The sequence below is a fragment of the Antedon bifida genome, chromosome 5, assembly GCF_963402885.1.
Source record: "Antedon bifida chromosome 5, ecAntBifi1.1, whole genome shotgun sequence".
NCBI lineage: Eukaryota > Metazoa > Echinodermata > Crinoidea > Comatulida > Antedonidae > Antedon > Antedon bifida.
This window is the reverse complement of record NC_136230.1, coordinates 18,563,780-18,589,768: the sequence shown is the minus strand read 5'-3', so window position 1 is coordinate 18,589,768 and position 25,989 is coordinate 18,563,780. Positions and strand designations below refer to the sequence as shown.

The following is a 25,989-nucleotide window of genomic DNA, read 5'->3' as shown; positions in this document are numbered from 1 at the left end:
ACATAAAAATGGCTATTATTTGTCTACTAAAAATCTACATTATTTGGATATTATTGGTCTATTAAAAATCTACTTAAAAATGGCTATTATTTGTCTACTAAAAATCTACATTATTTGGCTATTATTGGGCTATTAAAAATCTACTTAAAAATGGCTATTATTTGTCTACTAAAAATCTACATTATTTGGCTATTATTGGGCTATTAAAAATCTACACTATTTGGCTATTATTGGGCTGTTAAAAATCTACTTAAAAATGGCTATTATTTGTCTACTAAAAATCTAAATTATTTGGCTATTATTGGGCTATTAAAAATCTACATTATTTGGCTATAATTGGGCTATTAAAAATCTACATTATTTGGCTATTCAAAATCTACATAAATTGGCTATTATTGGGCTATTAAATATCTACATTATTTGGCTATTAAAAATCTACTACATAATTGGCTATTAAAAATCTACATATAACTATTATTGGGCTATTAACAATCTACATATAGATATTATTGGGCTATTAAAAATCTACATATAACTATTATTGGGCTATTAACAATCTACATATAGATATTATTGGGCTATTAAAAATCTACATATAAAGTGGCTATTAAAAATCTACATAAATTAACTACTGTTAATTTAGATACTTAAAATCTACAGAAATTAAAAATCTAATCTTTTCTGGCTATAATACAGATACAGAACAATAATTCATCTTATTGGCAAATAACAAATGTATAATGATTAAAAAAATAACAAATTAATTTTTTTCCCGTATTTGTAAACCTTAATCTTGTCCATACATATGCGAGTCCGAAAACTTTAAGCACATATTTTAACTCAGTTGGACATGTAAAAGGAAGAATACCAAACAACAACAGTTACTTTTGTAACAATTTAGACTTATTAAATGAAACAAGACATTAGTAACCAAATATACAGTATACATTTTATAAATTTATTTAACAAAAAATTAAGATAGTACAGTATTTGTAAACCTTAATATCTTAACCATAACATTGCACATGTTTTAACTCAGTTGGACATGTGACAGGAAGAATACCGAGTAACAGAGCAACACTCATCACTTTTGTAACAATCTAGACTTATCAAATGAAACAAGACACAGTATCCAAATATACAGTATACATTTTATTTAAACTTCAAAATTCAAAACAATTCCTGAATGGAATTAGACCAGACAATACGAAATGCACCAAATATTGTCACTATTGACATGAAAAATTAATTACGCAAAAGCACACTTCACCATAAATTAATCATCTTTGCACTTGACCATCAAATTTGTACTAGTATAGGTTAAAGATCGTCTCTCTGAAAAAAATAAACATTTTTTTGTTGAATATGCCATTTGAATTTTGCTATACAAGGGCTACCTACCAGTAACCTATTCCTGGGAAGTAGGCCTACAACAAACAGGCAATGTAGGGCCTCTAGGCTAACTAGTAGTAGGCCTATAAGCCTAGGCTATAAAGTATATTAGGCCTAGGCTAGGCTATTATAATTATAACTTGAATGAAAAATGCCTAGTGCAATTTAAAAAAGACTAGGCCTAGGCTAGGGCCTACCTAGCTTAGTAGCCTAGCCTACCTAACTAATACAGGCCTGGCTAGGTTATAGAGCCTACTAGAGGCCTACTAGCCTAGCTCTAGCCTATCAAAAAGGAACACTTTAACTTTAACAAATAAAATGTAAAGATATGGATTGATTCACTTACCACTAAACTGACATTGTGGTTGGAATAAAAATAAACATTCATGGTCTGATCGAAAAGGCCTACAACAAGCGAATGCTCCTTTTTTTCTCTGATCATCTGCATCGTGCATGCTGCTGCTGCAAAAAAGAAGCGGGAATTTGGGTGTAACAATTGTTATACACACGCACTAATATATAGACAACGGCTATCTATAACCTATTAACAAACTACATTTTACATTTAACTTATATTCCATACCTACTAAATATCTATTATATATAGATAGATGGAGGCTACTACAAGTCTATTAGAAATCTATGAGTAACACCGTTTTGTATTATCTATCAACTGTCTACTTATAATAGATAGACAGCAGCTATCTATAACCTATTAACAAACTACATTTAACTTATATTCCATACCTACTAAATATCTATTATATATAGATAGATGGAGACTACTACAAGTCTATTAGAAATCTATGAGTAACACAGTTTTGTATTATCTATCAACTGTCTACTTATAATAGATAGACAACAGCTATATCTATAACCTATTAACAAACTATGTTTAACATATATTCCATACCTACTAAATATCTATTATATATAGATAGATGGAGGCTACTATAAGTCTATTAGAAATCTATGAGTAACACAGTTTTGTATTATCTATCAACTGTCTACTTATAATAGATAGACAACAGCTATCTATAACCTATTAACAACTACCGTTAACTTATATTCCATACCTACTAAATATCTATTATATATAGATAGATGGAGACTACTACAAGTCTATTAGAAATCTATGAGTAATACAGTTTTGTATTATCTATCAACTGTCTACTTATAATAGATAGACAACAGCTATCTATAACCTATTAACAAACTACGTTTAACATATATTCCATACCTACTAAATATCTATTATATATAGATAGATGGAGACTACTACAAGTCTATTAGAAATCTATGAGTAATACAGTTTTGTATTATCTATCAACTGTCTACTTATAATAGATAGACAACAGCTATCTATAACCTATTAACAAACTACGTTTAACATATATTCCATACCTACTAAATATCTATTATATATAGATAGATGGAGACTACTACAAGTCTATTATAAATCTATGAGTAACACAGTTTTGTATTATCTATCAACTGTCTACTTATAATAGATAGACAACAGCTATCTATAACCTATTAACAAACTACATTTAACTTATATTCCATACCTACTAAATATCTATTATATATAGATAGATGGAGACTACTATAAGTCTATTAGAAATCTATGAGTAACACAGTTTTGTATTATCTATCAACTGTCTACTTATAATAGATAGGCAACAGCTATCTATTATACAGATATTGCCTGCTTAGAGGTGAAATATAAGATTTGACATCCCCGAGGGAATGATATTATGTTCGAGGGAATATATATATCCCGAAGCGGCAGCTGAGGGATATATAATTCCCCGAGAACATAATATCATCCCGAGGGGATGTTAAATCTTATATTTTACCGATATAAAAGGCGATATCTGTTATATTATATAGCCAAGATTAGAACAAGTCTGCTGGGTTGGGTGAAGCCAGGCTAGGCCTCCTATTCTATAGTAGGCCTAGAGTATTTGTATTGTATGTAAACAAGCCTCTTGCCTAGACACCTTACCTTGCGAAGAATAATATACAGATAATTACTAATTAATGATTCCTTGGCAATAAAATATTCACTTAGGCCTAGGTCGTTTAAATTAACAGAAGAATTTCCATCAATAAGCCTATTAATAATAATATTATAATCAGGTAGGCCGAATAAACAATTCATCGTCTTCTCTTCGAGGAGCGAGCCGAATCACCGGATGTTCAGCGCGTACTAGTTACTAGGTTACTACTGACAAATCACAAACGGTGTTTCATCACATTTAGGGAGGACTAATAACAAATGAGGGCGCTATGTATGCATAGTTTAAATAGTTTAGATGAATAATTTCTTCAAGCAAGCTGCGTGGTGCAGCGATGAAAGCGTTGTCTTGCGATGGAGCCACCCGAGTTCAAATCCAGTAGATGACTTTTGTTTATTTATCGGCGAACGCGAGTGTTGCCACACGAAAATTACACAGTCAATATCATCGAACTCGAGAATGTATATGTTTAATAACAGGGGACACGATAATTACGCGAAAATTAATCGGTCAATATCATCGTTCTCGAGGATATATACGATTTACGATCCTCGCAGCGGTAGTCACGTGACGCAGTTTCAACCAATCACGTTCACGTATTTACATAGGCTATGTAATATAACCTATTAACAAACTACATTTAACTTATATTCCATACCTACTAAATATCTATTATATATAGATAGATGGAGACTACTATAAGTCTATTAGAAATCTATGAGTAACACAGTTTTGTATTATCTATCAACTGTCTACTTATAATAGATAGACAACAGCTATCTATAACCTATTAACAAACTACATTTAACTTTCCTTCCATACCTACTAAATATCTATTATATATAGATAGATGGAGACTACTACAAGTCTATTAGAAATCTATGAGTAACACAGTTTTGTATTATCTATCAACTGTCTACTTATAATAGATAGACAACAGCTATCTATAACCTATTAACAAACTACATTTAACTTTTTTTTCATACCTACTAAATATCTATTATATATAGATAGATGGAGACTACTACAAGTCTATTAGAAATCTATGAGTAATACAGTTTTGTATTATCTATCAACTGTCTACTTATAATAGATAGACAACAGCTATCTATAACCTATTAACAAACTACATTTAACTTTTTTTTCATACCTACTAAATATCTATTATATATAGATAGATGGAGACTACTCCCTGTCTACATAAAAACTCTTAAGGTGAAAAATATCTATTAAAAACTACTACAATGGTGTAGCTTAAAGACCTACTTTAAATAGTGCTACATCAACTATGATACAACTACTTACTGTGTACTTTTAATAGGTAGTACCTATTATGTCACCTATCTATTTTATGTAGTCAGAAAGTAGTCAAAGAAATTATGATAAAATCCTTAGTAGCCAAGAGAAAAAAACTACTAACGGCCTATTAAGCCTACTAAGGATAGAGCTATTTCTATTAAAGACTATCTAAATATACTTAGTTATTTCGTTATGGGTAGAAGGGTGATATGTAACGTAGCTGTGCAGTTACTGTAGTACGCGCAGCAGCACTGTACTTGATGATCTTTCTTGATGTAGATAATTGCAGAAGTAGACATACCGTATATTTCGGTGTATAAGTCGCACTTTTGACACGCAAATTTGACCTCTAAATTAGGGGTGCGTCTTATACACCGAACATAAATGCCTCGCCACACAGATTGTACATATCGTCACCTCGTTGGCTAGGCCTGAGTAGGCTAGGCCTAGCTACAGTGTACTAACGTAACGGCAACCTGCTTCTGCCTAGTTTTCAAGGCATTTTAGCGTGATGTTATAAATGATGAAAAGATTTGTTCATTATGGAGCTGTTTTAGGCGCTCCGATAAAATTTCATTTGTAAACGTTTACGATTGGAATAGGCCTAGTAGTATTTATTTATAGTTATACGCACGATCGCCGACCGCCGTACCCCCAGCCCTTCTTGGTGTACGGTATTCGACTAGCTATGCTCACTGAACCGTAAGAACGAGTTAGTCTCTACTTGTAGACATAGGAAAAAATTCTTACTAAATTGCAGATCCAAATAGTTTATCTAAATCTAAGACAATAGGCTATTGTATACGACTTCCTGATGACTCACTTCTATTAAGCACTATGAGACAACTGTGTCACTTATGTTTTACATAACCTTAACACCTGAAGAGTGCGGCCAGCTACATGCTGGTCGTACAAAACAAATTTGTAGTGACTAAAACAATGAAGTAACCAAGTTTTGTGCTGTTATTTTATTTATTTATTTATGCTCTACCTTGGTATTGAGCACTCTATCCTAACGGTCTGATAATTTCAACCTGAATACTGAGGACTAGTGCTGTTCCGCCGTACCACGCCGAGAATGTTAAAGAGTCGCTATCCAATCGAGTTTGAACAATACCATGAAAGCCCCAGTGGTCTAATGGTTAGGACATCTGCATATCAAGCAGGCGGTCCGAGTTCGAGTCTCGGTTGGGGCGACTTTTTCTCATTCTCACAGATTTCCTCATCTTTATCGTTTCAAATTAATTAATTAAATTTCAGTATATCACCGGGCGGTTTAGAATTAATGTTCTTTGCCTGATTGTGTGTGAAACATGCCATTTTTTTTACACAGTCAGTTACCGCAAGATATAACTTAAACTTTTGTTAAGTTTCAATTTAAACTGTTATACAGTATGGTCTTTGATCTATGTTAAATACGCGAAATTCATAAAAACGCGCGTAAGTCACGTTGCGCAACTCTGACGTCATTCACAATAGCAGGTGCACAACTTCACGTGAATGCCCACATGTTGACAAAGTTATGAAATGTCATGTTTACACGTTTTAGAGATATGCTCTGCACAAAAATGACAGAAAGAAAGAAGAATACAGAAAAAAAAAAAGATGATGAAACAGGACAGTTACAAGGAGTTATCCGCTGAATGCGGATAAACTAATAACTGAAAAAATGACAATGCTTCAGTTGGTAAAATTGTTTCACTGACTATATGAGGCCTGGCATCACAAAAGCGGCGCAGAGTCGCAACCCAAACTTTTGAGATATTTAGCCTTGAAGTTCAGAATGTGAAATACGGCCTAACCTACCCATTTTAAAATTTCAATAAAAAACGATACACAGTGATATAGTTTGCCGTTATTGAGGAGATAATAGCGTTGATCGGCGGGCTAGGCTAGGCCCAGCTAATCGGCGTCACTACTTCATTGTTGATTTTTCAAAATGAAGATTTCCTGAGGTAGAAAGTGACTCGTATGTTTTCATTTATAACTCTTCATATAATAAACCAAATTTTAATAACCAACACCTCATTTTAAAGCTTATATTAAATATAGATTATGAATATATAAAAATCTAAAAAATTATTATTTCTGACACTAAGCCAATTTTGTGATGCCATGCCTCATCAGTGAAACTGACTTTACCTGACTTACTGACCTACCTTCTTCAAGTAAACTTCCACTTTGACGTTCCATAGCTTTTGGAAAAGATGATGAAAAAAGGCTACCCTTGTTAAATTCATCAGCTTCTGGAGGTCTTTTCATTGCAGACAAACTGTTCATTTTATGAAGAGTTCGTCTCCTTTGTTTATTAGACATTGCTGCTGACTTATCATTGTTATCGGCAAAGAGTTGATTTTTTGGTAATGTTGATAATTCCCTAGGCTGAAGGGTCTGTGAAGTATTCCATTGGATTTTATCATCTTCTGTAATCTTTAGTTTTTTTCCACAAAGGCGACAGTAGGCTTTCCCGCCACCATAAACAAGGGCAGCCTCCATTTCACATTTCCATTCAGAATCAATATCTGAGTTTGTACTACATTCACATGATCCTTTCTTTTTTGATAAATTCTCACTTGGAAGATCAGAATGTGCCATATGTCTATCAAACTTCTCTTCAGCTACACGACTTATATTCATCAAAGGGTCGTTTGAAACATGTGTAATATGCGATTGCCTGATATTATTACTAAGCGCTTTATTTTCTTGTAAAACTAACATAAGAGCATCTTTTGCTGTAGTTCTGTCACGATTTTGTGTTTCAGCAGATTTATCAAGGGTCAACACATCATTTGTAGGTGATGTCAAGACTGCAGCATTGATCTGATTATAAGATGGATTATGATTAAAAGTCATTGTCTTATAGAAAGGCAATGATGAACTTCGGCTATGATGACCCACGTTTTGTCTCTGAAGCTGAAATAAAAAAAATATGGTTCAATATAAGTCATGAAAAAAATGACACAACAATACCACAAGTCATGGGCTTGCAAGAAAAATTGTCTATACTAGATTTACCGAATTTTGCCCTTACGTAAATTTATATATAGATGCAGGAAGCAATTTAATTGTTTAATGGTTATTGATTAATAGGTTGCTGGTGAAGTTGGCCTCATATGAGGTCAAAGGTCAAAAATGGTAAAATCATACTTTCGGCCATTTTTGGACAAACTTTCCCATTAGAACAAATTTTAATTTGCATCTCCCAATAAATTTAACACTACAATTATTTCCTTAATCTAAGTGTTGCACTTTTGCATTTTGTTTCAATGGGTCAAAATATTCAAATTGAGGTCAGAGGTCAAAGATGAGGTTTTATGGGATCCAGTCAAGTCGCCCCAGCACAGTCGCCCCATCGCAAAGTAGCCCCAACGCAAAGTTGCCCACGGTTTTATTTTGGTATGAAGCGCTGCCGCTAGTAGTACGCTGTTTTAATCATATTGGTTGCGTTTGATATCGATCGCATTGTTACTTTGGTCGTGCAAAATGTTGTATACATTATAATGTTTATCCTTGTGTTTTAATTTTTATTTTACAGGTTTTACTGGAGTAATGTGCTTTTTGAAAATCACAACAAAATAGTTCCTTGTTTGAAAGTTCTAAAAATATTATCCCTGATTTATAGTTTGGAAAATGTTAATTTAAAATGATTTCAAAATTAGTTACCAGAGACACAATTAAGATTTTTTCTTCAACCTACAAGTGGATACCAGCTCATTTTTTAGGATAATATAATAAATGTATAAATGTGTAGTAGGCCTTCGTATAGATTAGTTAAAACAAACAGCGTTGTAAGACAATGAGTGTTATAGGCTACTTATTGATCATTTTCCATTTATTGACAAGTTATATGTCTATTGTTATTTAATTTTTTATTATGACTTTTCAAAATGAAGAAATAAAAAATACTCAAAAAAAAAGAATTTCATCGCAGATATGATCGTTTTACATGCAGGTACTTTAGTAAAATTAAAACGCTACATTTTGACCATGGAAAAACCATCGTACAGTATCGTGTGCATGTTTTTATAAAAGGGGAATCTCCGATGGTCAGCAGAAAGACGTAGCAGCTGTGAGGAAACAGCTGCCAGAAGGCACAGCTCCGATTGGTTTCAGATTGTGAGTCGCCTTTTGATCAACAGCACAATGATCATTTTACTGAAGAAATTCCTTTCAACCCTTTTGGTTATAGAACGTTTTAATTATCATACCTAAAACTATCCTCATATCGGGTGTTTATTTAATTTTAAATTAAACAAGACAATGAAGAGGCACAGAATAATAAGTACATGGACGTACAACGAATACACACACGCATGTCATCATTTACGAATATAGTGGTGATATGATGCAATTTTATAATGGATAATGATGGGATTGCCTTATAATCAAATGTTCATTGTAATACTATACTAATAGTAAACAGACGTAGCCTACGTTCCCTATAAAATATTTCACATTTAAATAATTATGTACTGTTAAATGACATTATGCTGAATAATATTATAATCTTAAAGATGTATTGTCCCTTTGACTAATTCCAAAAAAATAAAATATAAAAGATTTCGAAAAAAGGTGGGTCATTTTGAAGTATCATAATAGTTATTAACTATCCCCAAAAATTTGTCAAAAAAAAAATCATTTAACTGAAATACAGATGTTTTTTTGTTTAAAAAATAACTTTGACTTCCAGTCAAAGTTTTCGATCAAAACATTCCCATAATGAAACGCACATGTTTGGCTACTCTGTATGCATAATCATAAAACTTTCTCATGATCTGTGTGAAAACAACTTCTCAACCGTGACGAGTTGTAAACAATCCTAATTAGCATATGCATAATGCGTACTCGTGGTTTGAAATCTTTGTTTACTTTCGCTCGCAACGATTTTCCAGACGAAATGTAATTTACCTGTTAATTACGTAAACTTGTTGTTTTTGGCTCAAATTTTAGACTTAAAGTGAATAACTTTAATATTACTTTGATATGGCCAATTTAAATTTAGAATATTTTGACCTTCATTTGTTTGTGTTTCAAGGGACAATACATCTTTAAACTATGTTTACAAATTGTCATTTTTTAAGGCACATCTTTCTCATCATCGGTAAAATAAAACAAATTCAATTATTAATACTAGAATTTAATTCGTCACTTTGACGAATTATAGGTGATCATTTTTATCATTTTATCGAAATAAATTTTTTTTAAACATGCACGTACATTAACATACGATCGGAAAATGTTGATGTATGCCATCCTATTATACGCTTATAGTGCTGAGTTGTGCCTATTATATGCCATATACAATATGTACAGTATATACTGTATATCTATATACAGTGTAGCATAGGTGAAATTACGGGACACACATCATGTTCTAATTTTTTGGTATGATGGAATTATCAAAATAAACTTGAAGTTGACACCTTTCGAAAGATAATGAATTGAGCAAATAATTATAAGAATTGGAAGAAAATTTGGCACGTAGAAGCGCAATGCGCGCTCTTTGAAATTTGTATAACTTTGACTAAAGAAATTTAAAAACTACTTTTTAACTTCAACTGGCCATGATAACATCACAACATCCAATAGGCTTATTTTTTATATGAATTCATATCTACATTTCATCAGCTTTTTTAATAAATTATGATCTTCAAGGTCACCTTTAATTCTGAAGAGCTGTAAGATATTCAAATGTATGGTGTAGGTGAAATTACACGACCTACGTTATTCAAATTTTTACGCATGATGACGTCATCAAAATGAAAACGCCGACAACTCATGAGAAAGATAAATAATTAAAACAAGCACATACTGAAATTTTTGAGAAATTCGAGCACAAATAACCGAGATGCGCTCTGTTGAATGTGATAAACTACACAAAAAGTTAAAAAATCCTAATTTTTAAATTCAAGTGGCCATTTGATGAGGTCACAACATTTTGTACGTCAAATATGTACATGAATTCATATCTACAACTCAATGGCTTCCCGAATAAGTTTAAAAAATTAGGGGTCATCTTGCATTCTGAAAAGTTATTTTCATTTTAAAAAAGACCTATTTTTCACCATTTTCAGCACTTTGATGCAATTAATGTGCGCATTTTGTCATTTTTAACCTGCTCGTATAGCGTTATTTTAAGTCGGAACGGACTCAAATTTGGTGAATGTACTAAGGATGGTGGGTAAAATGCGATTTGTACAAAAAATTCGTATTTTTTACGCTTTTTAAGTATCGCGCGCGCAAAAACGTGGTTTTGCGCAGTAATTTTTTGAAACACGCAAATGGCCTAATTCATGCTCTAAATTGATCAAAACTTAATTTGGAGCTTTTTAAATTTTTAACGTGCAATTTCACGTGCATGACCTTGAAACGCGTAAGTTTTTATTTGCTAATATTTTTACCCTTGACCTGAAGTTTATGTGTAGTGAATTTCATTGATATGTGATAAAGAGTTATGGAGATATGATTGATAGTGTGATTTCACAAAATTGCGTATTAATGACGTCACGGTTGAGTGATCACACTGAAAAGCTTATTATGGTTAAGTTAAAGTATTTAAAAGACATTGTGAAAAATTTGTGATCATTGACATTTAACTTTTTGAGATAATTGTTACACAAATTTGTACAGAGAGAAATAAATAACTAGACATGAAACTTGTCACTTTGACGAGTTAGTTATCCGCACCACGACAAACGCCACGTGCACGTCATACGTTGGAATATTGCACACAGATAAGGATTATGGCATTATGACAAGAACTGAAGAATATGATATGCTGTTAGTGCTGAATTCTGTCAATATTGTGTCATATAGTATATACAGTGCAAAAAGTATAATCTGTATACATATTACATACATGTAGAATAGGTGAAATTATGGGACCCGCCATTTATTCCCATTTTTAACATGGCGACGGTATCAAATTGAAATACTTAGATAGCAATTTCAGAAGTAAATTATCTCAGGAACAACATATTAACGTGTAGAAGAAATTTAAGTACGTAAAATAATGATGCGCGCTCTTTTAAATGTGATGAACTATGACGCAAAATATGAAAATACGATTTTTCAATTCAACTGGCCATATGATGACGTCACAACATATAATTGGCAAAATGTTCACATGGATTCGTATCTACAATCCAATAGCTTCCAGAAAACGTTTTAATCATGATTATCACTTTTTATTCTGAAGAGCTATAACAGATTAAAATTTACTGTAAAGATGAAAATAAGTGACCCACGTTATTTACATTTTTAGACATGATGACGTCATCAAAATTAAAATATTTTTAACTCATGCAAAAGATAGTTGATTGACGTAGACATTATTAAAATCCCGGGGGAAATGGAATATGTATAAGCGAGATGCGCTCTGTTGAATGTGATGAGCAATAACGAAAGAGACAACAATCCTATATTTTACATTCGTGTGGCCATACCATGACGTCATAACATCCGAGAGGTAAAAATTCTGCATGAATTCATATCTACAATTTATCGTCTTACATAATAAGTTAAAAAAATTGGGGTCACCTTTGATCCTGAAGAGCTATAATAGATTAAAAATTGGCATTATTTTGACAATATTTTATAACTTTTTAAACTAAAACGCGCGCAAATGGTCTAAATCAACGTATGACGACGACGTTCGTATGACGTCATTTTAATTTAATTTTCATGATTTTCATGCTCCGTGCGCACCTTAAGCGTAAAATTGTTCGCGTGCGTGGGAATTTTTCACATGCTTAAAATGTCAGGATCAGCGTAGAAAGTTGATTAGAAATTAATTCTCCGCATTTTGAAATTTTAAATGCGCGTGCGCGCATATCTTCTTGTGAAACATGCCATTTTTAATCCATAGAAAGTTTGCCCTTAATATGACTTAAATTTTCACTAAGTGTCAATATAAAATAACTTTTGGTTTATAATCTATGATCAATTATTGAAATTCATAAAATCTCGCGTAATTCACGTTGCGCAACTCTGACGTCATTCAAAAATAGGAGGTGCACAACTTCATGTAAATGTCGATATGTTGACAAAGTTACGATATGTTCTGTTTACACGTTTTAGAGAAACGCGACGCACAAAAATGACAGAAAGAAAGAAGCATAATACAGAAAAACTAGATTTGAACTCGTCACTTTGACGAGTTCAGGTTATCCGCGCAAACGCAACATGCACATACTTAACCATATGAACCTCGACAATTATTATGCCATCCTATGACATGAAATAAAAATGTTGTCACTTTTGCAACTAAAACGCGCGCAAATTGTCTAAATCAACATGTTCGTATGACGTCATTTTAATTTGAAATGATGTAAATCTTTTTTAAAATGACTAAGAAAGGCTGTAAAATCATAATTCAAGAAAAAAACACATGATTTTCATGCTCCGTGCGCACCTTACGCGTAATTTTTTTCGCGCGCGTGGGAATTTTTGACATGTTTAAATTGTCATGATCAGCGTAGAAAGTTGATTAGAAATTAATTTTGCGCATTTTTAAATTTTAAATGCACGTGCGCGCGTAACTTCTTGTGAAAAATGTCATTTTTGTGTCAAAACAAAATGACTTTTGGTTTATAATCTATGATCAATCATTGAAATTCATAAAATCGCGCGTAACTTACGCTGCGCGACTCTAACGTCATTAAAAATATGGAGGTGCACAACTTCAGGTAAATGTCCATATAATGACAAAGTTATACAAAAGATATATTCACAAGCAATAGGGGATATGCGACGCACAAAAATCCGGGAAAGAAAGAAGAATAACAAAGAAGATGAAGATGAAAAAAAAGATATTTACAATCACATGTCATGTCATTTTAAATTGAAATGATGTCAATCTTTTTTAAAATGACTAGGAAAGGCTATAAGATCATAATTTAAGAGAAAACACATAATTTTCATGCTCCGTGCGCACCTTACGCGTAAAATTTTTCGCGCGCGTGGGAATTTTTGACACGCTCAAAATGTCATGATCAGCGTAGAAAGTTGATTAAACTTAAATTTTAAACACTGACATTTTATGAAAGTGCATACTTTCAAGTTTTATATATTAAAATGTAAAGAAAAAAGATAAACGTTATGTTTATTGTTTTACTCTTTGAAAATGTTATTGTTTGTTTGATGATAAAAATTTCGAAAATTATATTTAATATGCAAATAATGTAGCCATCAAACACGTTTTAACATTCAACACTATAATAAATCAGACCTACGATTCATAGACTGTAATAAAATAAAATAAAAAACGGGGGTAACCTTGCATTCTGATGAACTGTATCACTTTTAAAAGTAGACATATTTTGCAACATTTTCACAATTTGTTGACGTTTTCGTGCGCAACCAGTCATGTTTAACATGCTCGTAGAACGCCATTTCAAGTTGAAAAGTGAATAAAATAACGTAAAATTGTTAACCCAAGTTTGAAAAACACAATTTATGCAAAAGAAAAGCTTATACGCGTTCCCTGTGCCGTGCGCGCGTAAAAATGTGCGCACCAGTGGCAATTTTTGCTTGAAGCGGATAACCAATAAAAAAAGAAACACTACAATTCCAAGGGCTTATCCGCTTGAGGCGGATAACCAATAAAAAAAAGAAACACTACAATTCCAAGGGCTTATCCGCTTGAGGCGGATAACCAATAAAAAAAAAAAAGAAACACTACAATAATAACAATGGTTATCCGCTTAAGGCGGATAACCAATAAAACTAGATTTGAACTCGTCAAATTGGCATATAAAGATAACAATTTTAGAAGATAATTATCTAAATAATTACATTAAAACAAATTTGAAGAATTTTGGGCACGTAAAAGTGAGATTCGCTCTATTTAATGTGATGAGCAATAACGAAAGAGTAAACAATCCTATATTTTACATTCGTGTGGCCATACGATGACGTCATAACATCCGAGGGGTAAAGATTCTGCATGAATTCATATCTACAACATATCTGCTTACATATTAAATTAAAAAAATGGGGGTCATGGATGATCCTGAGGAGCTATAATAGATTAAAAATAGGCATAATTTTGACAATATTTTTTCACTTTTGCAACTAAAACGCGCGCAAATGGTCTAAATCAACCTGTTCGTATGACGTCATTTTAATTTGAAATGATGTCAATCTTTTTCAAAATGACTAGGAAAGACTGTAAAATTATAATTCAAGAGAAAAACACATGATGTTCATGCTCCGTGCGCACCTTACACGTAATTTTTTTCGCGCGCGTGGGAATTTTTGACATGCTCAAAATGTCATGATCAGCGTAGAAAGTTGATTAGAAATTAATTTTGCGCATTTCAAAATTTTAAATGCGCGTGCGTGCGTAACTTTTTGTGAAACATGCCATTTTTAATCCATAGAAAGTTTGCCCCTGATATTACTTAAATGTTCACCAAGTGTCAATACAAGATTACTTTTGGTTTATAATCTATGATCAATCATTGAAATTCATAAAATCGCGCGTTACTTACGCTGCGCGACTCTAACGTCATATAACAAAGTTTCCTGCACATCTACAGCTACAGGTCAATCTTTTGACAAAGTTATACAATCTTATGTTGACAAGGATGAGAGATATGCGTGCAACAAAATTCCGGGAAAGAAAGAAGAACAAAGAAGATGAACTAGACATGAAACTCGTCACTTTGACGAGTTAGTTATCCGCACGACAAACGCCACGTGAACATCATACGTTGAAATATTACACACAGAAAAAGATTATGGCATTATGACCTGAACTGAAGAATATGTTGTTATTGCTGAATTCTATTGTTTTGATTCATATATAGTATACACAGTATAATCTGTATCCGTATCACATACAGTGTACATGTAGAATAGGTGAAATTACGGGACCCGCTATTTATTGCAATTTTTAACATGTTGACGGTTTTAAAATGAAATGTGAAGGTAGCAATTTTGCAAGGAAATTATCTCAGCAACAACATGTTAACGTGTAGAAGAAATTTTAATACGTGAAATATTAATGCGCGCTCTTTTAAATGTAATGAACTATGACGCAAAAAAAATTAAAATATTTTTAACTCATGCGAAAGATAGTTGATTGACCTAGATAATATTAAAATCTCGGAGAAAATGGAAGACGGATAAGCGTGATGCGCTCCATTGAATGTGATGAGCAATAACGAAAGAGACAAAAATACTATTTTTTACATTTGTGTGGCCATACGATGACGTCACAACATCCGTAAGGAAAAAATTCTGCATGAATTCATATCTACAACATATCTGCTTACATATTAAGTTAAAAAACTCGGGGGTAACGGTTGATCCTGAGGAGCTATAATAGATTCAAAATAGGCATAATTTTGACAATATTTTGTAACTTTTGCAACTAAAACGTATGCAAATGGTCTAAATCAACGTGTACGTATGACGTCATTTTAATTTGAAATGATGTCAATCTTTTTAAAAATGACTAGGAAAGGCTGGAAAATCTCAATTTAATAGAAAAAAACATGATTTTCATGCTGCGTGCGCACTGCACGCGTAAAATTGTTCGCGCGCGGGGGAATTTTTGACATGCGCAAAATGTCATGAATGGCGTAAAAAGTTGATTAGAAATTAATTTTGCGCATTTTAAAATTTTAAATGCGCGTGCGCGCGTAACTTCTTATAAAACATGCTATTTTTAGTTAACTAAAAGTTTGCCCTTGATATGACTTAAATTTTCATAAAGGGTAAAAAAAAAATTACACTTGGTTTTTAAGCTATGATCAATCATTAAAAATCATAAAATCGCGCGTAAGTCACATTGCGCAACTCTGACGTCATTCAAAATAGGAGGTGCACAACTTCACGTAAATGCCCACATGTTGTCAAAGTTATGAAATACAGTAGAACCTTCATTTTACGTACCCTGATTATACGTTCCCTTGATTTTACGTACGCTTAAAACGACCGATGACGTCATCATTTTCTTACATTGAGGGCGCAATTTAACAACAACAAAACACAAAGCCATGGCTGTGTGTGTGAGGAACTCATGTGTATTCCCCTACAGCAGCGACTGTTTTTATTGATAGAAAATACAAGAACATTGATGTTTTATTTATAACACTTTATTTAAACTAAATCGCACAGCCTGTATATACTGTACTTTTCTAGGCCTCACATCTTGCTAGGCCTTCTAGCCTGGCCTAGATTAGTCTAGGCCTAGGAAGGGCCTAGCTAATCTAGTGACCATCTGCATGCTGTTGGCAAACACGGCAGCCTTTTTAGCTACGATCTACGTATTTGGGGGTCAATTTAAGGTCAACCTTGATTTTACGAATCCCTTGTTTTACGTACGCCTTTCGGTCCCGTACCGTACGTAAAATGGAGGTTCTACTGTATTATGTTTACACATTTTAGAGATATGTGAGCCACAAAAAAACGGGAAAAAAATAAGAATAATACAGAAAAAAAAAAATATTGATCCACTACAATCACAAGGAGTTATCCGCTACTAAGCGGATAACTAAAAAAAAAAAAGATATTTACAATCACAAGGGTTATCCGCAACTTCTAAGTTGCGGATAACCAAAAAAAAAAAGATTTTTACAATCACAAGAGTTATCCGCAACTTCTAAGTTGCGGATAACCAACTAGATTTGAACTCGTCACTTTGACGAGTTCGGGTTATCCGCGCAAACGTAACATGCACATACGTTTAAAATATATGAACGCCGACAATTATTATGCCATCCTATGACATGAATTAAATATGTTTACAGTGCTGAATTGTACCTATTTTGTATCATACAGCATATTACAGTATTTACAGAATACACTGTATATGTATATGTATACAGTGTAGCATAGACGAAATTACGAGACCCATCTTTTAAATCCTTTTATTAACACGATGACGTCATCAAATTGACATGTAAAATAACAATTTTAGAAGATAATTATCTAATTAATTACAATAATACAAATTTGAAAAATTTTGGGCACGTAAAAGTGAGATGCGCTCTCGTTTAAACACAATGAACTTTTACGCAAGAGATGTAAATGTGACTTTTTGAATTCAACTGGCCATATGATGACGTCACAACATCTGATTGGCAAAATATTTACATGGATTCGTATCTACAATCCAATAGCTTCCAGAGTATTTACATCTTCACACTTCTGTCTTTCCTTGTGGCTTTAGTGATCACGAATATGTATACACCTGCTTATCATCAAAAACACCAAAGATGAATCACTACACCAAAATGTTTAGATCTTTCAAGAACTTCAACGAAATCAATTTTTTAAATGAGCTTCAACACCAGAATTGGCAAGATCTCTACAACTTAACGAATGTCGATGCTGCACTCACGTTTTGGACCTCCAAATTCTCACATATTTGCGACAAGTTTGCCCCTTATGTCACTAGACGTTTTAAAAGGACATTGCCGAATGGCTCAATAATAGACATGACATTTTTGATATGTTTCACCAAAGAGATGCTTTAAAAGTCAAAGCTTATAAAACCAAAAACGATATTGACTTTAAAAACTACCGTAAAATTAGAAATTCTGTAACTAAACTATGTCGAGATGCTAAAGCAATTTACTATAAGTCTTTCTTAAATAACAACAAAGGTAATACTAAAAAAATCTGGAATGGCCTGAAAGATCTTCTTCCTTCTAAATCTAATACCTTCCCTCCGTCTTTTTCAATTAATGGTTCAGACATCTCTGATCATTTAATTATTGCCGACTCTTTCTTCACTAACAATGCTGTTAAGCTTTCTTCTCTTATTGACGCCTCTAATTGTCCTGACCCGTCTTCTTATCTGTCTTTTTGCAACTCTTTCTTTTCTCTGAGCTGCATCGATGAAGACTTTGTCCAAACTGAATTAACATCCATCAATCCCAATACTTCTACCGGACCTGATTTAATTGATGGTAAATTTCTTAAAGCTGCTTCTGCTATTATTGCTCCTCATCTTACCTTTATCTTTAATCTTTCTATCAATTCTAATTGCTTTCCCTCTGCCTGGAAAACATCTAAAGTTATTCCTATCTTTAAATCAGGCAAAAGAAATGACCTTAACAACTACCGGCCTATCTCTATCCTTCCCCTTTGCTCCAAAATTATTGAAAAATCTATTTCCCAACAAATCTATTCTTACCTTGACTCTAATAACTTAATATCTACTTCTCAATCTGGATTTCGTCCCCAACATTCTACCCTTACTGCTCTTACCAACACATGATAACTGGCTTCACAATATCAATAATAAGAAACTTACTGGCACTATCTTTATCGATCTCAAAAAAGCTTTCGACACTATTGACCATAATATTCTTCTTGCTAAATTACCCTACTATGGATTTTCTCCTTCAACTATCTCTTGGCTCCGATCTTATTTTTCTAATCGCTCTCAACAAGTTCTTTTTGAAAAAACTCTTTCTTCCTCTGGTTTTCTTTCTATTGGAGTTCCTCAAGGCTCCACTCTTGGTCCTCTTCTCTTTTCCATCTACATTAACGACCTTTCATCTTCTCTAATCTCTCATAACTCTAATCTACATGTTGACATGTATGCTGACGATACCATCATCTACTATCCAACTCCTCTTCTAAACTTATTGAACAGAATCTTAATAATGCTCTAATTCATCTCTCTACCTGGCTAAAATCTAACAGACTAACACTCAATATCTCAAAAACTAAATCTATGCTCATTGGCTCTTCTCAAAAACTTAAATCTAACTCTATCACCCTTACTCTTAATGATTCTCCAATTCAATCTGTTACTTCTCATAAACACCTTGGAATCATAATTGACAATACTCTAACCTGGAAATCTCACATATCTTTCCTCTGTAAAAAACTCAATTCTATTATCTACTTACTCAAACGTACCTCTAAATTTACAAACAAATCTTCTCTTCATCTTCTGTACAATTCACTTTTCCTTTCTAGACTTGACTACTGCTGCTCTGTCTACAACATATCTGCTTACATTACATATTAAATTAAAAAAATTGGGGGTCGTGGATGATCCTGAGGAGCTATAATAGATTAAAAATAGGCTTAATTTTGACAATATGTTGTCACTTTTGCAACTAAAACGCGCGCAAATGGTCTAAATCAACGTGTCCGTATGACGTCATTTTAATTTGAAATGATGTAAATCTTTTTTAAATGACTAAGAAAGGCTGTAAAATCATAATTCAAGAAAAAAACACCTGATTTTTATGCTCCGTGCGCACCTTACGCGTAATTTATTTCGCGCGCGTGGGAATTTTTGACATGCTCAAAATGTCATGATCAGTGTAGAAATTTGATTAGAAATTAATTTTGCGCATTTTTAAATTTTAAATGCGCGTGCGCGCGTAACTTCTTGTAAAACATGCCATTTTTAATCCATAGAAAGTTTGCCTTTGATATGACTTAAATATTCACCAAATGTCAATACAAAATGACTTTTATTTTTTATCCTATGATCAATCATTGAAATTCATGAAATCGCGCGTAAGTCATGTTGCGCAACTCTGACGTCATTCAAAATATGGAGGTGCACAACTTCAGGTAAATGTCCATATAATGACAAAGTTATACAAAAGATATATTCACAAGCAATAGGGGATATGCTGCTCACAAAAATCCGGGAAAGAAAGAAGAATAAAGATGAAAATGATTTTTACAATCACAAGGGTTATCCGCAACTTCTACGTTGCGGATAACCAAAAAAAAAAAAAATACGATGAAACAGGACGATTACAAGGAGTTATCCGCTACTAAGCGGATAACTAATAAAGATGAAAATGATTTTTACAATCACAAGGGTTATCCGCAACTTCTAAGTTGCGGATAACCAAAAATATGATGAAACAGGACGATTACAAGGAGTTATCCGCTACTAAGCGGATAACTAATAAGAATAAGAAGAAGAATAAAGATTTCATACAATAACAACAGGTGATCATTTTATTCTAAATGATCACCTAATAATAATAAATATTCATCAACCAAAGTAAAAATAATCTAGATCATAACATCATTTTATCGCAACCAAAATTAAACGTGACCGATTTCATTGTAAAAGTCGGAGTGACTCCGGCGGGGTTTCCCTTTCTTCAGATGGTGCGCTGTAGTGCAACAACGGCGGAGTAATTACAGGGGTTTCCCTCTGGTGAGCTAGCGTGTTAGTGCGACTGCGGAGTGATTAGTCGGGGCTTCCTCTCTGATGGGAGCGTGCCGATCGTGTGACCTGAGACTGCATTACGGGGCTTCCCCTTTTATGTCTACACGTTCCGTTACTTTGTGTATCATTGCGACATTTTACGCACTTGTAAACTATTTTAATGTTTTGGGACGACTTTGCGATGGGGAAACTTTGCGATGGGGCGACTTTGCGATGGGGCGACTTTGCGTTGGGGCGACATTGGGATGGGACGACTTTGTTTTGGGGCGACTTTGCGATGGGGCGACTTGTAAGGGGTGACTTTGTATGAGGCAACTTTGCTATGGGGTGACTTGACTAGCATCCGTTTTTATAACCAGCATGCTTCAAATATTCATAAAACACAATGTTTACACTTTCCACATGATTTGCACATGAAAGGACTTTTTATGACATAGGAAACTGGACTATTATTTATTCATTTACATGAGCATTGATGTGATACGCTCTCTCATTCACTTTCCTGAAGAGGCAGTTGGATAATTGTGTATTAATAGTTTCAGTGTCATAGGCTTGTTTCTGCTGCATTTCATCAATCAATACACAACAATATATACAACACACGGTATATATAATTTGATGACCCATTTCTGCAGAATCTACTTTGTTGTAGGAAAGTTGTCTTTCATTAACCAAAATGCATTTCGTTAGTTGGAAGAAGTATGGATTGATCCTCTGAACTCCCGTCAAGCAAGTCATGGGAACTTGCAGTCATCGTCCAAATTTTATTGTTTGCATGCAGTATTTTATTCTTACATTTCACTTGCTGGCCTGCGAGGTACTATTTTAAAACATATGGGTATTATCACATTTGTGGGCATTTTAATATTTGCGAGTCCAACATTATTCTCAACCAGAATATTATAAATTTAGCACTTACAAGTGATGTATCAATTTCTGCTAATACAGATATGTCATTACGCTCCACTGCTTGTAAACACAAATAGAGTGCATGAAAATGTGAGGGACTTCTAACAAATGCATCATCTGTAATAATAGAAAATAAAACTATAACTAGACAAATTATAGGTGATTTTTATAATTTTACTGACGTGACATTTAATTTTAAAAAACATGCACATACGTTAAAATAGGATTGCAAAAAAGTTGATGTATGCCATCCTATGACATCATGCATACACTTATAGTGCTGAGTTGTGCCTATTATGTGTCATGTAGCATATGTACAGTATACTGTATATCTATACACAGTGTAGTATAGGTAAAATCATCTTCTAATTTTTGGGTATGATGACGTTATCAAAATAAACATAAAGATGACAATTTCGGAAGATAACGAATTGAGCAGGTGAGTTGGAAGACAATTTGGAAGAAAATGTATAACAGATAAGTGATATGCGCTCTGTTAAATATGATTGTCTAAGATGAAAGAAAAAAAATTTTAAAATTCAGGCCATATGATGTCATAACATTTTGAACGTCAAATGTGTACATGAATTCATATCTACAACTCATTGGCTTCCATAATAAGTAAAACAAATTGGTGGTCACCTTTCATTCTGAGGAGCTATAAGAGATTTAAAAAGATATGATTTTACAAAAATGTGCATTAAATTTACCATTGGAGGTCGCACGATTAACTAAGTTTCATGTGTGCATGTGTCGTTATTTGACATTTAGAGGTCATGGAAATTATAGCAATTCACCACATAGGGTATGAAGAACAAAAATTAATTGTTAAAACAAACTTTTTGCATTAATTACGTACTATGTGTGCAAAAACCTTGCGCATGATGCAAAAAAAGGCCAAATCTTTTTACACTCAAAATTTCCTAAACGATGATTTGTTTAGAAATTAATTTTGAACATTTTCAAATTTTCTGCGTACGCCTATCTTTTTTTGTGCTTATATGTTGACTCTTGAACTGAGGTTTATGAGTAGTTATCTGTAATATAATAGCCCTAAGCCAAAATTTGTTTCTCTATCTCCTCTTAAACCACAAATTCGATATTAACGCCATTCGTACATGTACGTAGGGTCATTAAAAATGCTTAAAATTCCGTTTTGATCAATTTAGAGCATGAATTAGGCCATTTGCGTGTTTCAAAAAATTACTGTGAAAAACCTAAGCGATACTTGTATACATTTAAAACATTAAATATATTTGATGTAATTGAATTAAATACTGCCATAATAATGTACAAAGCCCATGGACAACAACTTCCTCCTATAATCCAACGGTATTTTAAACAAAATAAAGATATTATATGATACCAGACAGCATTAACATTTTAATACCAATTTAAGGAAAACTATGTTAAAACAAATGTGTTTATCAAATAAAGGAATTTTAATATGGAATAAACTCTCCCGTTGAACTTAAAAACTCCACAAATGTTCATGTAGTTAGAAAACTGTACAAAAAAACGTCTATTAGAAAATTATATAATATGATAAAGTAATTAGTAAACCCATTCCTATGCATTTGATTTCAGAAAGTAATTCTTCTTTTATAAATCAAAAAAAAAATTTAATTGTTTGCTTAGTATTAATGTAGTATTTTGTTGCAGAAAACTTCTTTGAAATTATAATTTTTAGCTGATTTACATTTATTAATGAATTTGATATTTAAATGGTGAAAATGATGAAATGATGAAATGGTGTCTCAGAAAACCAGGAGGTTTACAAAATATTATAGTGCATGTTTAACAGTAAAAATGATGAGGGGAGAAGACCAAAACATGGACAAGCTAATTATTTACAAATAAATAAATAATAAAATAACAATTAAAAAAAATATGTACAGTGTATTTTTTTTTTTAGATAGTAATTATAATATTATTTACAAAACAAACAAGGATTTGCGTTTTAAATGAATGTACAGTAGTAGTTTAAAATATATAGACATTTGTGTATACTCGACAAACTGTTAAAAATTGTAAACTGTATAGTGAATGAAAACATAAAGAAAATAGAATTTGTCTTGAGAAAAAAAACAAACTACTGTACCAACTAAAGCATATTTCACTCTTACCTAGTTAAACGGTCTGCCTATCATCAAGCTGGTTGTGTTTTGGCAAATGTTCTAATCAACTGAGAAAGGGCAACACGTTATTGTGATGGACCAGATTGAATATTTCATATATATAATATGACGCTAAAAAGCAACATACCATTAACTGGAGGGCTGGTTTATAATTTTCCCAGTAAATAAAACAAACCTAATTATAGGTGAACATTGTGATAAAAGATAATTTTAATGAAATTTCATTTTTTTAAATATGGCTAGATATATTCTTAAGGCATCTAGAAACACGCCGCATGCAACCTTATATGGTGAACTGGGTTGGTTCCCACTAAATGTCACACACTATAGCTTGCATATAAAATATTTTAATCGAATTGTACACATGGTTGATTGTACACAATCACATCGTTGGCCAAAGGTTTTGCTTAATGCTCTGCTTCAACTTAATTGTAATCAGAATGATTTTCGTTTTAAATTTTTAACTTGTTTACATACTACTTTTTCTAAATGTGGATTAGATAATTTGTTTGAAGAGACATGTAACACGATAGATAACCCCACCGTAGATCTGACCAGCTTTATGTTGTCTAAGATTAAAGAACGTGCTTGTATTGATTGGAGGAGTTAATTATCTTGCATTAAAATCTTCTCTTTTAGACTATCAAATTATTAAAGAAACCCCCTGCCTAGAAAAATATTGACTTGAACCATTAGACTTCGAAAGCGCAAGCATAAAATTGTAATTGCGATCTAATACGTTACCATTAAACAGACGTACCTCAAGGTGGTCAGATAAAAGCAATAATGACGGTCTATGTACCCTATGTAACTCTAAATCCACTGTCCTGCGCTCCAGAATATTAGACTGGAGGAATTGGTAATACTCGAGGCAAAATCTATCAAATGCAATTAACGTTTGGAACCAATTTATTATTGGAACAATATACCAAAAATTAATGCATGTTCTTGGTTCACCTACTTGATCTTCCTATAAATATTGAAGTTGTATTCGATAGATTTTGTAAAGGTTTCACTAAACGGGCATGGAAAAAGAGAAGGGAAATCAACAATGAAAATTATTAGTTCTTTGCTTTGTAAATCCTGTATTACTTTTAATATTTTTTTTTTTTTTATATCTTGTACATAATATATTTCAAGTTTCCTTGTATTGTAAATAGGCCTATTGTTATATCATTTTTTTTCTTTAACTATTATTTTACTTACTGTATTATGGACGCACCTTCATTCAAGAAGTGTGCCATTGTTTCAAAAGTATTACTTTTGTTAAAATGTTATTTTTTTATATCGTACATAATTTAGTTTAAGTTTCCTTGTACTGAAAATAGGCCTATTGTTAAATCATTTTTTTTTTCTCTAACTTTTATTTTACTCACTCTGGACGCACCTTCATTCAAGAAGTGTGCCACTGTGTATTTGTATTTTTTTTGTTTGTGCATGGCCCCAGGGAAGAACAAGCATGTGTTGATCTGGTCCTTCGTGGTTAAATAAAGTTGAATTGAATTGAATAAAGTGAGGCTTGCAGTACACCATATGTTTTTAAAAAGGAAATAAAGTATAGTTGAGAATACCTCAACTTTTGGTTGTTATACTACAAATGTCTGTTTTAGTACAAGACTGTTATATTAACATCAGTAGCTTGAAGGAAGAGCATGAACAAAAGCACTGCTAATAACATTCATATGCAGATTTCTCTTTTTTTTCTTTTTTTACTACGAAAAACACTTGTACAAATATCACAAAATATCGGGCTGAGAAGCTCGCCATCAGAACTTGAGCGACAAAGGAAAATTACACAACTCATTAACACCAAAATCACCCCAATATCAGTAATACATATGAAAAGGCTGTGGCTTTAAGTTTAAAACTTCACAAGATAATGAAAAGTCATACCCATCCTTTACACGATTCCTACAATTTTAATGGATTTGGAATCCGACTTTTGCTACTGAGAACATCAAATTTATTTGTGCCAAATAGCATTCATAGTTTTAAATCAAATGTAAAAAAGCCCTAATATTTTAACAGTACATTTAAAGCAAGTTTTAACATTTTTTAAACA

The 25,989-nt window shown here is 32.7% G+C and overlaps 1 protein-coding gene across 2 annotated transcripts in view; it reads right to left on the bottom strand.

The window, feature by feature from the left end:
- Positions 1-25,989, bottom strand: part of LOC144842633 (run domain Beclin-1-interacting and cysteine-rich domain-containing protein-like) — a 93,186-nt gene that overhangs the window by 49,430 nt on the left and 17,767 nt on the right. Inside the window, exons 1-3 of one of the 2 annotated variants that reach the window (XM_078699113.1) lie at positions 23,916-23,938; positions 21,800-21,906; positions 6,872-7,625 (exon numbers count right to left, since the gene is read on the bottom strand). In XM_078699113.1, coding sequence (XP_078555239.1) covers positions 6,872-7,565 — 694 coding nt within the window. In that variant the 5' untranslated portion in view covers positions 7,566-7,625; positions 21,800-21,906; positions 23,916-23,938. Of the gene's footprint in view, positions 1-6,871; positions 7,626-21,799; positions 21,907-23,915; positions 23,939-25,989 lie in introns of those variants that run through there. The other variant, XM_078699112.1, reaches the window with a different exon arrangement.